Raw genomic sequence first — 15006 nt, 5'->3', positions numbered from 1 at the left:
AAGGTCAAGGGTTTCAGTCCTGTCAAGTGCCTTTTTTCCTTCTTATCTTTGTTGAAGCAGCTTTTTATTTGCACTCATTTTTTACTTCCTTTTAGTCTTTCGTCATTTGGAATTTTTGTCCATGTGGTTTTACATATTTTTATTTATTTGTTTCCAATTATATTTTTTTCCTTTTCAGCATTTTATATTTTCTTCCATGTTATTTCAATTGTTATTTTGGTACTTATTATGCATGAATTAAATTTAATTTATTAAACTTTCTTTAATTTAAATCTTCATCTGCATTATTTTGCCCATGATTTCAGAAGAATTTGTTTTAAATGTTTGTATGTACATCTTACAGTAAAGAATATATTTTTGACACCTTTGTACAGCTGATATAAATAAATTCTTTCATCTTTTGTTTTTTAAATGAAAGATCAGTATTTTTAAACCTTTAAATATCAGGATGGATAAATAACAATATTTAAAATGACATGGACAAAAATTACAAATAAAAAAGGAGTAAAAACTGAGAGCAAATAAAAATTTCAATGCAATGTTAAAATAATGTGGCAAAGGATTAGAAAAGAAAAGAAAAGAATATACATAAAATAATTAATTAAATTAATATAATGATCAAAGTAATTTTGGTAAAGATAAGAAAACAGACAGCACCCGACACAATTGAAACCACAAGTGAAGGCCCACCAGAACGAATGGCTGCGGAGTGTGATACCTGGGATTAGCCTACAGCACAGTATAAGTGGTTTCAAAAAGTTGATGCCACATCTGGGAGCTCTCCTTGTTAGTCAAAATTTGATATTTTCTCATACCCTTCTAGTCATTTTCATATCTACCTTCTATACTTAGTTAGCCTTTCTAGTTCTTTGTTTTTAATGTATTTTCCTCACTGCGAATGAACTTTCACAGTGATGGTTGATATTGGCTTCAGTTCAATGCATAAAAGTATTAATTGGACCATTCCATTGCTCATAGTTACATATCATATTACATATTTTAGTCATAAGGAGCCAATGCTGTTTATAATCATTTGACCAGAAACCTGTCATCTTTCCACAATCGTTTCACTATTCCCCACTAATTCTAACTTTAGGTGCTATTTTCCACCCCAAGGGCACAATTAACATTCTCTATCACTTCTTCGACCCTCTTTTCAGAAGGCCATTGGGTAGATTGAGAGGGAGCACCTTACACTATAAGCCTTCAGCTACCATGTTCATGAATTTTCTTTAAAATCAAAGTAGTGAGTTTCTGAATCCAGGAAAGTTGGATCAATAGTTAACCTTAGGCTGCACTGACATTAAGTAAGAGAAATTTTATTTTGTTCTTTGCTTATTGTTTATTGTGTAAAATAAGATTCTTTGGTGGCAGTGTGGTTTACTCAATATTATTGTGGCTGCAGTACAAATTGTTGATTCCTGTTAATATCTTCAAAGTATGGAGAAAATATCATTGTGAAACATTTTTGGTGTATGTAACATTTTAATAAGAGATGCCTATAGTCCAAGGTAGTTTAAGTGCACTTTATCACATTTTGAGGAAAGAAATGCAAAGTGGTGAGTCTCTCCTCAACTATGTTTAATCTGATATGTAATGTGGTTTCCACTTTACTTATACATTGTTTGCTTATACCAAAGCGTGAAATGCACTGAGTATGTGCCAGGTGGTTATAATTAAAGTGCAGCTACTTAAGGAGGTATAGTGTGTGTTGTAATTATCTTATAGCAGCAAAACCTGGTGGATTTGCTGCTGCATTAATGTGAAATTGATTTATGCTGAAAAAAAATAGTTTCAGTTGTGACCACCAGGTGCAAATGTGGCACTGTACACTGTTTGTACAATGATATGACATCCAAAGTGTCGTTTGGCAAGCATAATGTTAGCCATAATGTCGAGAAGAGAGACGACCGTGTGCTGTTAGTGAAACTGTTGTATGTGAATGGCGCAATTACAGTGCTGCATTGAGAGATTACCACCAACTTAAAAGTCTGAGGAGAGGCCTGATGTTAGTAAATGGTTTAAAGAAGATGCTGTACTTTGAAAACCTAGGTGAGCTCAGTGTGGCACCTGGAAGAGGAAGGCATCCTATCCCAATGGAAGTTGCTGACAAGCTTGCTATTGCTGTAGCTGACCATGCAGCATGTGCCCCGGGTAGCACTAGTGCTCATGTGGTGTCACAAGAAGTGTCCTACGGTCAACAGTACAGAATGTTTAGCAGTCTGTTTTACACTCTTACCCATTACAGCATCAAGACGGTGCAGCAACTGAAACATCATGATCTGCAGCAACATTTTGAATTTGCTCTTTGGTTCCTGGCGCAAATTGAAGTTGGTGACATGCAGCCAGGTTATATTCTATGGAGTGATGAGGCACATCTTACACTACAGGGTGTAGCGAATACACACAACTGCTGAATTTGGGGCACTTTCTAACCATGTGCTTGCATGAGGAGCCATGATTGCACTTGGCGTAGGTGACTGTGTGAGGTGGATTCACAAGCACCTTAATTCTTGGTCCATTCTCCTTTGAAGAGAACACACTCAGAGGGCATGTGAGATGGTACCATGACACCTCCATGTTATTGAGACCTTCCTTGTACGGCATGTAATTCCTGCTTTGGAAAAGCACAATTGTGTGGAAATCAATGTTCTCATGCAGGATGAGGCAACACCTCATTTTGCTCGCCAAGTGAAAGATCTGCTTGATGCAACATTCCATGAATGTGTTATCTCCAGATGTTTTGCAGATGCATGGCCTGCTAGGTCTTCGTATCTGAATCTTTGTGACTTTTGGATCTGGGGATATCTAAAAGGACACTTTTACCAGGGACATATTTGGTCTATACTTGATCTGAATGTCAGTATCCAAGAACACATTGCTCAGATTCCAGTGGAACTGCTGTGAGCAACTGTTGATCATGTCATTTTATGGACGCAGCTCATCGTCAATGCTCCAGTGCTCATACTGAGCAAATTGCAAGCGGCAGTTAATAATAAAATCAACATTATGCCTTTCTCATTTGTTTGCCCTTTCCTCCCTACATCCCCCTCCTAATACATTACATATGGAAGCATTTCCATACATCTTTCTTGCATTCACAACATCAGATTTGCACCTTGTGGCCAAAAAGGGGAACTAATTGTTTTTCCAGTGTAAATATGTTCCATGTTAATGCATTAGAATATCTACTTACACTACTGCCCATTAAAATTGCTACACCAAGAAGAAATGCAGATGATAAACGGGTATTCATTGGACAAATATATTATACTAGAACTGACATGTGATTACATTTTCACGCAATTTTGGTGCATAGATCCTGAGAAATCAGTACCCATAACAACCACCTCTGGCCGCAATAACGGCCTTGATATGCCTGGTGCATTGAGTCAAACAGCTGCCCATGCAGCTTCAACACAATAACACAGTTCGTCAAGAGTAGTGACTGGCGTATTGTGACGAGCCAGTAGCTTGACCACCATTGATCAGACATTTTAAATTGGTGAGAGATCTGGTGAATGTGCTGGCCAGGCAGCAGTCGAAACATTTTCTGTATCCAGAAAGACCTGTACAGGACCTGCAACATGCAGTTGTGCATTATCCTGCTGAAATGTAGTGTTTTGCAGGGGTCGAATGAAGGGTAGAGCCACGGGTTGTAACACATCTGAAATGTAACGTGCACTGTTCAAAGTGCCAATGCGAACAAGAGGAGAGACGTGTAACCAATGGCACCCCATACCATCACACCGGGTGATATGCCAGTATGGCGATCACGAATACATGCTTCCAATGTGCATTCACCACGATGTTGCCAAACATGGATGCGACCTTCATGATGCTGTAAACAGAACCTGGATTCATCTGAAAAAAAAAAAAAAAAAAATGACATTTTGCCATTTGTGCACCCAGGTTCCTTGTTGAGTACACCATCGCAGGCGCTCCTGTCTGTGATGCAGTGTCAAGAGTAACTGCAGCCATGGTCTCCAAGCTAATAGTCCATGCTGCTGCAAACATCGTCGAACTGTTTGGGCAGATGGTTGTTGTCTTACAAATGTCCCCCACGATCCATTACAGCCATGTGGATAAGATGCCTGTCATCTCGACTGCTAGTGATATGAGGCCATTGGGATCAAGCACAGCATTCCGTATTACCCTCCTGAATCCACCGATTCCATATTCTGCTAACAGTCATTGGATCTCAACCAACGCGAGCAGCAATGTCGCGATATGATAAACCCAATCGCAGTAGGCTACAATCTGACCTTTATCAAAGTCGGAAACATGATGGCACGCATTTCTCCTCCTTACATGAGGCATCACAACAACGTTTGTAGTATCTATAATATGAATTCTGAGGACTAACTAGTTGATTGACAACAGAAGCACTGTAGTTGAGCTAGACTTCTTATTTTTATTAATACATTTTCATCACACAGTTTCATATAACTAATGAAATTCTTAAGAGCAAGCAACTTTCTTACAAAAAAAGTTTTGCATTGCCTCTGTTCCGAAAGTTCCAGAACCTGTACAGAAAATTCGAATGGAGATCAACATCAACATCATTTCCGCCATTTTTATTGCTAATGAAAACCACACGTTGCATGTTGTACCACCAGACTGCGAGATCTTCAGAGATGGTGGTCCAGATTGCTGTACACACCGATACCTCTAATACCCAGTAGCATTGATGCGTGCCTGTATTCATTGTGGCATACTATCCGCAAGTTCATCAAGGCACTGTTATTCCAGATTGTCCCACTCCTCAACAGTGGCTTGGCGTAGATCCCTCTGAGTGGTTGGTGGGTCATGTCGTCCATGAACAGCCCTTTTCAATCTATCCCAGGCATGTTCAATAGGGTTCATGTCTGGAGAACATGCTGGCCACTCTAGTTGAGCAATGTTGTTAACCTGAAGGAAGTCATTCACAAGATGTGCACAACGGGGGTGCGAATTGTCGTCCATGAAGACAAATGCCTTGCCAATATCCTGCTGATATCGTTGCACTATCAGTCGGAGGATGGCATTCACATATTGTACAGCCATTACGGCACCTTCCATGAAAACCCGTGGCATACATCGGCCTCTACCTAATGCCACCCCAAAACAGCAGGGAACCTCCACCTCGCTGCACACTCTGAACAGTGTGTCTAAGGCTTTCAGCATGACCGTGTTGCATGGTGTCGTGGTTGCAAAGACATACCTCGCCATGGACGTCGGGAGTGAAGTTGCGCATCATGCAGCCTATTGCACACGGTTTGAGTTGTAACATGGCGTCCTGTGACTGCACAAAAAGCATTATTCAACATGGTGGCATTGCTGTCAGGGTTCCTCTGAGCAATAATCCGTAGGTAGCGGTCATCCACTGCAGTAGTAGCCCTTGGGCAGCCTGTTGAGGCGTGTCGTCGGCAGTTCCTGCCTGTCTGTATCTCCTCCATGTCCAGACAACATCGCGTTTGTTCACTCCGCATCACCTGGACAGTTCCCTTGTTGAGAGCCCTTCCTGGCACACGCGATCGAACCGCGATATTGACCGTCTAGTCATGGTTGAACTACAGACAACATGAGCCATGTACATCCTTCTTGTGGAATGACTGGAACTGAATGGCTGTCGGACCCCCTCCGTCTAATAGACGTTGCTCATGCATGTTGTTTACATCTTTGCGCTGGTTTAGTGACATCTCTGAACAGTCAAAGGGATTGTGTCTGTGATAGAGTATCCACAGTCTTTGTCTATCTTCAGGAGTTCTGGGAACTGGGGTGATGGCAACTTTTTTTGATGTTAGTATTTACAAGGATCATGCTACAGAGAGGGTTTCTAGCATTAAACCAAGAGCATGTCAGGTCAAGACACAGGTTGGAAAAAGTTCACACAAGAAAATAGAAGTAACACTGGCATGCAGCAACAGCTGCTACAAGTATCTTTCTGCATTATTGATGCAGCAAACAGTTACTCCCTGTATTATTGATATAAATGAATATCTTCACACCTAAACTTGCCACCCAAGTGGACATAAGTGGGGCCACTATGGTACACATAGTGCACACCAACATTCAAATGGCACACCTGTAACTGCCTGAGGTGGCTGCAGTGGCAGCCAAGCTACTGCCTGCCATCACCTATTCCACTATGCATGCACAGCACTACACCAGTGACATCTGATGTTGATGTTGATTGTGTCTTTATAAGGACAAGCATGGACCTCTGGTCCCTCAGTTGTTAATGTGTTTGAGAGTTAACTACTTTAACTGTGTTTGTGTTGCTTGCACTTCATGACCCAATAAATTGTATTTATTTTATTGCCATGTGTTTCCTTGCGTTCCTAGTTAGAGCACAAGTGACAACAACAAGGGTTGAATTTTCATGTGTTTCGGTTTCTGCGATTTCCTGCTATTTGGCTTCTCCATATACCAGATGTACAAGTATGAAATATGGATTTTTTGTCTATAAAAACCATGTTAAATTCAGAAGAATGATAAATAGTGCTTTATTCAAAGTATGCTCTATCATTTGTTATACATTTTCCTGGCAATTTTTGAATACCACACCAGTAAAAATTTTCCTCTATTGGTGCGAACCATTCATGGAGCCATTTTTTCACATCTTTGTATGAACCAAAGTGGTGCTCAGAAAGTGTGTGACCCCTTGATGCAAACAAATGGTAATCGGAAGGAGCAGTGTCTGGTGAGTAAGCCACATGGGGTAGAACGTCCCAGCCGAGTGCTTCCAACATGTCATATGTATGTGAAGGAGCATTGTCTCGAAGAAAAATGACTTTGTGTTGCTCCTCTTCGATATTGTGGCCTTTCTAAAGCAACCCACAGTTCAAACTGGTCAATTGTTTTCGGTAATGTTTAGGATTAATCGTTTCCCCGGATTTTAACAGCTCATAATAGACCATACCCCTCTGGTCCCACCAAACACGGAGCATCATCTTTCTGCCAAAGCAGTTTGGTCTTACATTCAATGTGAATGGTGTACCTTGGTCTACCCATGATTTTTTGCATTTGGGATTCACGAAATAAATCCACTTTTCATCCCCTACAATTATATGATGCAAAAATGACTTCCTTTTGTACCGAGTGAGCAAACTCTCCCATGTGTTTGCACTTTTCCCCCATCTCTCGTAGCCAACTGGAAACAGCTTATTGACTAACAACCAATTACTCGGCAGGCTATTTTTGTGTTTATGAATAATCTTTGTTCAATAATGCTTCCAATTCCACATGTTCATACTTTTTTTGGCAGTTTTCCACATTCTTTGTCAGCAACATCAAAATCACCATTTTTGAAACCATCGTTCACATGTATCTTGCGATGGAGCATATTCACCATAAGCTTCTCAAAGTACTCAAAGTAATCAGTACGATTGAGCAGCAGTTTTCTTCAAATGAAAACAAAAAATTAATGCTGTCCGTGAGTGCTCCTTGTTCAGTATAAATTTTCACGTATTTAACACAACACTACAATACTATGCACAGACTTTTCCAATTTATCACTCATGTGCTTCTGACACTTGTTGATGACACAACAAAATGGCACAGTGTCAAATCTTTATAGCACAAACTGCATTGGTGTGACATCTGCTGTCTCAAATCTGCATTTCGTACTTGTACACCTGGTAAGCTTTACTTCAGCCCTTTCTGCAACAACAGCAGTCACATACAGCCATGTTGGAACAGTTGTTGGGCACATTGACCCAAGTTTAGCCTCAGGTTGTTGACGTGGGGACACTTATGATAAGCAGCCTCGCCAACATTTTGTGATTTTCTGGATGGTCAACAAGGAGATCTGTAGGGCTCTTTTCTTATCATGAAAACCCTCTCATATTAATCAATTATTATGCCAGTTAGCTCCTCTGCAAGAACCGGCACTGTTTCTTTTGACAATATGTGACTTTTCTGTCCTCCTATTAGCAGAAGCATACACATGTCACTACATGTGTGGAATTCCACCAATGTCGCAAATACTCGCAGCTGTTGTATCAAGCTCGAGCAGCCAAGCTTCACAGCCTCAGTTGTAAGTATGTGTTTGTCACAGCTAAGTCTCGGGAGTCGGTGGGTCAACACGCTCTTAAGTTTGATGATGCAGCTGCGGTGCATGGAGCCTGGCATGCTGGAGGAAGGGGCAGTAGCTGAAGTACAAACAAGCCATATTGGTCAAACACATTGTTGGCAGCAGGAGCAGTGAATGCTACCTCCTTTTAACCCCTTTTGTTTTGTACATCACACTTGGATGGCCTGCCCCGAGTGGTTGGCCTCTATAACAGCAGTATGCTATGCTCTGCACCTCCAGGAGCCATTGCAGGAATCAGTGGACATCAATAGGCATACTGTTTCCCCACTGTCTCCAGGTCAGAAGAAATTTTTCATTGAAGTGCAAGTGATGAATCAGCCATTAATCCTACCAGTCGACACAGGGGCCATCGTGACCTTACGGAACTTAAAGATGTGCACCAGGCCTGGGTCCTCACTGTTGGCATGTGTCGATCATCTACTGGTAAGCTATACAATTAGCAGATTCCTGTTTGCAGCCAATTCACAACCTGCAGAGTTTACAAGTCTGTTGTCCATTCCGTTACATACTTGGTGGTTAATGAGGCTAATACTGAAAGTTTGTTTGGGCTGGATGCCTTTGCTGCTTTTGATTTTTCTATTGTGGATGTGGTGCATCTGGTGTCAGATTATGTGTGTTCTGAATTTTCTGATCTATTTGCCCCAGGATTTTGTGTACATCTCTGTGGCAATGCCTGTGCTGTTATAGCTCTACAAGCTACTTTTTTTCTCCATCAGCTGTTTGATCTCCACAGCTGAGAGCTAGCAACAGCACTACCTGCCACAAGAGATCATTGCTTACAGACTGGACTACAAACTTATTTCTGCCATTAGGTCTCAGCACATGCTGGACTTGGCTCCCATGGTCTCTCAACTGAAGACACTCAAACCCCATTCAATACTGCACTCAACTCCATAGACCCAATATCTGCAGTTACCTCCATAGACACCTGGACACCATAATTATTGTTTTTCCTAATTGAAATTTGCTCTGTGAAGACCTCCCAAGTACATAAGATAGACACAGAGACAGATTCAGTATGGTAAATTTTGACATTGAAGTGAAATGCCAGTACAGGTTAAGACTACATTTTAGATCCAAATATTACAGCAACAATAATTTTTTTCTTAAATTCATGAAACTTTAAATCTAATTTTTTCGTTGTGCCTCTCTGTGACTCAGCATCTCAGCTACGTGGTGAGCAGCAATTGTCCTTTTCATAATATTGTCATTATTTCATCCTGGATTTTCTATTATTTGAACTTTAAATTAAAAAGACTGTTATCCTGCAGGAAAGAAGATGGTAGCATGGAAAGAAATGATGATGAGATGGAAGCAGAGGACTCAGGAATGGAGACTGATGATAGTGAAACATCTGTAGTGAAACCAGTACCTCCTACAAAAAGTGATAATAAATTGGACCTTCAGCAAAAAACACCTAAAGTCAAATCACAAAAGGTGGCTCTTGCTGATATAGAAGCAAAATTGGAAAGTATTCTCCATGAAAATGTTAACTGGTCTTTTGCACTCTTACCTGAGAAATCCAGCCCAAAAACAGAGTAAATTTACACATCTTTCAATATTTTCTGTAAAAAATTAAAAACTTTCATTGTTTCTGTTGACTTGAGAATTTTAATATCACAAAAAAATAACAGTAACATGGAAACTTGTATGTGCCTGTTGAGTATGCTTTTTGCGAGGGACCAAAACTAAATAGCACTGAGAGACTTTTCTTTCAAAGTTGATTTGAAGATGACATATTTATATATGTATAATAGAAAAGTGAACATAGTTTATATACAGTAACCTGATTAATTTATCTACTGCATTTTGTAAGTACAAAGCTCATGCCATGACTACAGCAGTTATGAAAAGTGCTATACAGGACAGTGTGTTGATGTCAAACTCTCTGAAACCTCTACATGCCTACATTATATTTGACTGTTTCTTACTGCAGGTCATGTGAAATATCTGTTTTCAGAACAACACACTGACCCATTTATATGAGTTTCAAGACACCTTTTTGACTACATAAAAGGGGGTAGTAATTTCATATGGAAAATTATGTGACAGCACTTCCTTTTAGTGGCAGTGAAAGCAAATGTATAGTTTTATAGCTGTACAAATATGTAAAAAAGTTCTTACAATATACATTATGTAAGTCAGAAATTATAAATAAAATTATTACTTTTAAAATAATAAATAACACATGAGAAAAATGTGATACACTCTGTACAAAACTTATTGGTTGTAATAAAATATTTCTTACATACATTTTTACATTATTAAAAAATTATTTGTGACTGACACACACACACACACACACACACACACACACACACACACACACACATAGTAAAAAATAATTATATGCAAAAATTTTGGCACAAGCAAAAATCATACATCGTGTTTTGTAGATGTCGACAATGTAGCTGCTCACCACACTTAGTTTCATTGTACTAGAGACAAAGAAACCATCAAGTACATTTCACAAGTACATTTCAATATGATAATCCATATTGGAAATCTGTGACACACCACCTTCCTCATGCATCTCCCCCCCCCCCCCCCCATTTTCTTCACACACACACACACACACACACACACACACACACACACACACACACACACACACACACACACACACACTTAACATTGTTATTAGATTCAGTTGTGAAATTTAAGTTTTCATGTAGAGTCCACAAATTTTACATTCAGTCCACAAAATTATACAGATTAAAAGTACAGAGAGAGCTATATTCCCATTGTTCATGTAATTCATTGAACTATGTGCTAATTATTCAGTCTTAGTGAACTTGCACACAGCAGTTTCCCATTAATCTTCCATTCACAGTCTTCAGTAACTGCCATTGCGATTTAAAGGCTCTTTTTCTGCTGCATCAGATGGTCTGTTCCTCTTGAAGAACCCACACTGGAAGAGAGAGAAAATGCTTTACACTTCGACATCATAACAATTTTGTTGGAAGAATCTATTAAATGAAATGTTCATTGTATACACATTTAAGTGGATAGGCAAATTATTCATCAAAACTAATCATTTAAAAGTCAAAGGAAATTGTTGACACAATCATATTAAGTGAACCTTACAAATATGGTAAGATTAATGTTTGACACATGACTGAAAGAACAATACTGTCTGCAGAAAGAGGCTGCAAAGCAAAATTTTTAAAATGTGAATTCTTTCTTTTCTTCACAAATAAATAATACACTTACTGTAGTGGACAGAAATAAGTGTTCAGACAGCAGGTGTACATCACAATATTGTATCACGTTAAAAGTACATCTTAGACTTTTATATAGCATTTGCTGTGGCAAGGTTTATCATTGAGAACAATGTTCTCTGTGTAGTGTAATGACAATCAGAGGAATATATTCCTGTATAAAATGTCAAACCTAATATGACAGCACTGTAATAGAAAATGGATAAGTGGGTGCAGCACCCAGCAACTGTTTGTTTATGTGTTGCTAATATAGAGTTACCTCTAAAAGATTAATACTCTGTATTTGTTGTAATTTTATTTTAAGTAGGTCAGAGTGAGACAGCAAATCCAAAGTTTAGAATTTAATCCCAGCCCTTGCATGTTTTCTGACATTTAACACAGCACCAAACACTAGAAGTTTTGTCTGCCAGCCAGTAGGTTTCTGTTTAACAGGCTGTGTGAAGCAGTTTATGGATTGTTGGAAAGAAATGACATTTCACTTTCAGTGGAGCCACGATAAGTAAAGAATTGTAGCGTTCAAGCCAACCTCTATCTTGATGACACCTTCAGCAATTTTTGGATAATAAAAACAAAGCTCCGCATACTTGCCCTAATAGGCCTTTCAATACTGGTAGCCAGTATCTGTTGCCAATTACATCATTCACCGGCACTATGGAGGGGTATGAGGTCAGACAGTGCTCTCCTGGCCTTCGCCAGTTTCCCAGACTTTGAAACTGCCACTTCTCACTCTAGCATCTCCTTTGTGGCATCACGAGGTTGAGTGTACATCATTACAATCCTCCCACTAATGATAAATCCATGACAGTACTGGAAATCAGATCCTCCGAATGGTGGTCAGGTGCCGTGACAACTTAGCTATGGAGTTGGATCACTACTTACAGCAGGACAGAGTAAGTGTGTGTGTGTGTGTGTGTGTGTGTGTGTGTGTGTGTGTGGCGCGCGCGCGCGCGCGCGCTCGCGCGCGTGCCTAGCAGCTTTTCTAAGTGTCTGATGCTGCTCAGAGCCTCTTCCGTTTGGTGAGTAACAATCTGCGCTCTTACAATTAATGATGTAAGTTTTAAAATTCTTCCCATTTCAACTTCTTTTATTGTTACTTACCTTCCACAGCAGCAGTACTAATAACAAAAGTATCAGCACTCCTGCACATGCAGAGAGAACAACAACCCATAAAGGGACAATATCAGGCTTTACAGGCACGTCTGTTGAGATGGCATCTGTGAAAACTTCCTCACTTCTGATCACTGGGTAATAAGGCTTTCCAATATAAGGCAGTTGTGTCACCTGCATTGCCAAGAGTGATGACACCCGAAGTGGCTTATTTGAGGCAACCTATAACCAAAACAAATTACCAACATGTTATTTAAGAATAACAAAAATTAGCTTTCCTGTCAGTCTGGCTCACCCCAATAGCCTTGAAATCATATTGCATTTTATCCTTGATATAACGAGTCTTAAATTAACTGGCCAAACTTTGTTACATTTTTCAAGCTATTGATTTCATCACCCTACATTCTGCATTGCACAGTTTCTTTCTAGTAATCATAAAGTCCCATGCATTACATGGTACCCTCCACCACAGGACTTACAGTTGCTTGTATGTATATGTAGAATGATGTAAATACCAAAACTAGGATGTAATAAATAGAGAAATATTGTAAAATGGGGATTAACAGTGACAAAAATTCCTAATACTGAAGTGATATGTTTTACTAAAAAGAGATGAAACAACTGTCTGTTCTTAAACTACTACTACTACTACTACTACTACTACTACTACTACTACTACAAGTAGTAGTAGCTTTAATTCCTTTTCCAGATTTCTTCGTCGTTTCCTTCTCTTCTGCGTGCTCTATGTACACATTGAATAACAGGAGAATAGGCTACAACCCTGTTTTAGTCCCTTTCATGTCCTTCAACTGCTATAACCAAAGTCTGGTATTGGTACAAATTGCAGACAGTCTTTTGCTCCTTGTATTTTATAAAGGTTGCAAGTTTCCTATTTAAAAATAAAGAAGGAAACACATAGTTATATGTAAACTTTTGTTTCCAACATATGCAAAAATGTTTGAGTTAATTTTTTGATGTAATAACCATCAGAACTGAGACACTTGTAATATCGTGGGCTCAGTTTGTATTCCTGTGCTGGAGTCTTCAGCAGTTCTCCATCGGTGTCAAAATGGCGTCTGGAGGAGAGGAATTTCTTGACGTGCAAGAAAAGATGGAAATTGCTGGGAGCAAGATCAGAACTGTACAGTGGATGTTCAAACCACTCCTTCAGAGCAGTCATTATATGCCGAGCTTTCTGTGGGTGAACAGTGTCATGGGAAAGCACAATTTAGACAAAGATCACCTGCACTGAGCATTCCATACCTCTCGTCTTGAATGCCTTGCCACAATTTTCACTGTGTTTCAAAGTAACAGTCAGTGTTCATTGTTTCAGCCCTGAGCAGAAAGTCAACAAATAGAATGCTATTCCTGTCCCAGAACATCATACACATTACTCTTTGCACAGACACAGTTTGAACTTCATCTTCACCATCACTGTGATGCCAATGTATTGATTGCTGCTTAGTTTTGGGGTATAATGAGCAATCCATATCTCATCGCACATGATGATCTGGCCAAGGCACACATTGCTGTCCTCATGATACTGCTGCAGATATATCAATGCTTCTCTTAAGTAATTCATTTTCTGTTTGGGTCTCAGAGTTTTTGTCACCCACCTGGCACACACTTTCTTAAACTATAGATGCTTAGTTACAGTTTCATGCAACAAGGATCACATTGTCTATGGAAAATAGCTGCTGAAATCCATAATCACACAGTGATGGTTCTCCATAATGTGCTGCCATACCAACTCCATAAGGCTGACATTCATGAGGAATAGTCGTCCATGGCCCTCTTCAAAATGGACACTTCGATGACGTTGGAAAATTGTGGAACCAGCATCACACCATCAGTTTGTTCACGTCCTTTGGCCCATACACCTGACACAGCTGATGGCGAATTTCAATCAGCACTGTATACCGTGCATTAATAACTACCACCAACTAAATGTCAAAAGCCATTGCAGCAGTGCTGCTGACAACAGTCAGACTTGTCTGGCAATCATATGATTGTTACATTATTGTTCTGTTGTGTATATGCTACCTTTGGCTAAATGCAATTACTGTTATAAATAGGGTTTGAATTCCTTCAGTCTGTCATTTAAGATAAGTCATAATGCCAGTATTGCTTCATGTGTTCCTACATTTTTATGGAACCCACACTCATCCGCCATTAGGTAGACTTGTAATGGTTGTGTCTTCTAGTTACTTTCCTTTGTAAATAAAAATCTAAAATATAAGGCACAGGAAATATGAAGAGTCCAGTCCAGTGCAAGAGAATCTAAGCAGGTCAAAATAGTGTAACTGTGCTGTAAGTTGTTACTCTACTTTGTAAAAATTGATAAATTTGCTGCTGAAATTTCATTCTGAAACTCTTTACTGAAAATTGTAGGTACATTATTTAAATTTATTGTGAAATATATGCTGCAAGGTTAGAAGTAGTAAACAATTTTTGTATTGTGTTATGCCATAAATCAGGCTGAATTCTGAATAAAAGCATTCTGAAATAAATGTCACATATTTAGTTGAAGCATTTGTAGTGGAATTTAAAAAGCTGATATCTTAAAATGTTGCAAGGAAGTTAATGGTTTGATTGTAAACT

General features: G+C 39.3%; 2 protein-coding genes across 2 annotated transcripts in view; one reads left to right on the top strand and one right to left on the bottom strand.

Moving 5' to 3' along the window:
• LOC124790035 (WD repeat-containing protein 75) overlaps positions 1-10328 on the top strand; it is a 199549-nt gene extending 189221 nt beyond the window's left edge. Inside the window, 1 exon segment of the mRNA XM_047257591.1 lies at positions 9349-10328. Coding sequence (XP_047113547.1) covers positions 9349-9619 — 271 coding nt within the window. The 3' untranslated portion in view covers positions 9620-10328.
• A 316-nt stretch (positions 10329-10644) lies between these two features.
• Positions 10645-15006, bottom strand: part of LOC124790034 (integrin alpha-PS2-like) — a 434380-nt gene continuing 430018 nt past the window's right edge. The window contains exons 19-20 of the mRNA XM_047257589.1: positions 12397-12627; positions 10645-10988 (exon numbers count right to left, since the gene is read on the bottom strand). Of these exons, the coding sequence (XP_047113545.1) occupies positions 10914-10988; positions 12397-12627 (306 nt within the window). The 3' untranslated portion in view covers positions 10645-10913. The remainder of the gene's footprint in view (positions 10989-12396; positions 12628-15006) is intronic.

Source organism: Schistocerca piceifrons, chromosome 3 (assembly GCF_021461385.2).
Source record: "Schistocerca piceifrons isolate TAMUIC-IGC-003096 chromosome 3, iqSchPice1.1, whole genome shotgun sequence".
In the NCBI taxonomy this organism is placed as follows: domain Eukaryota; kingdom Metazoa; phylum Arthropoda; class Insecta; order Orthoptera; family Acrididae; genus Schistocerca; species Schistocerca piceifrons.
The sequence above is the reverse complement of the archived record's forward strand: the minus strand, read 5'-3'. Positions and strand labels throughout refer to the sequence as shown.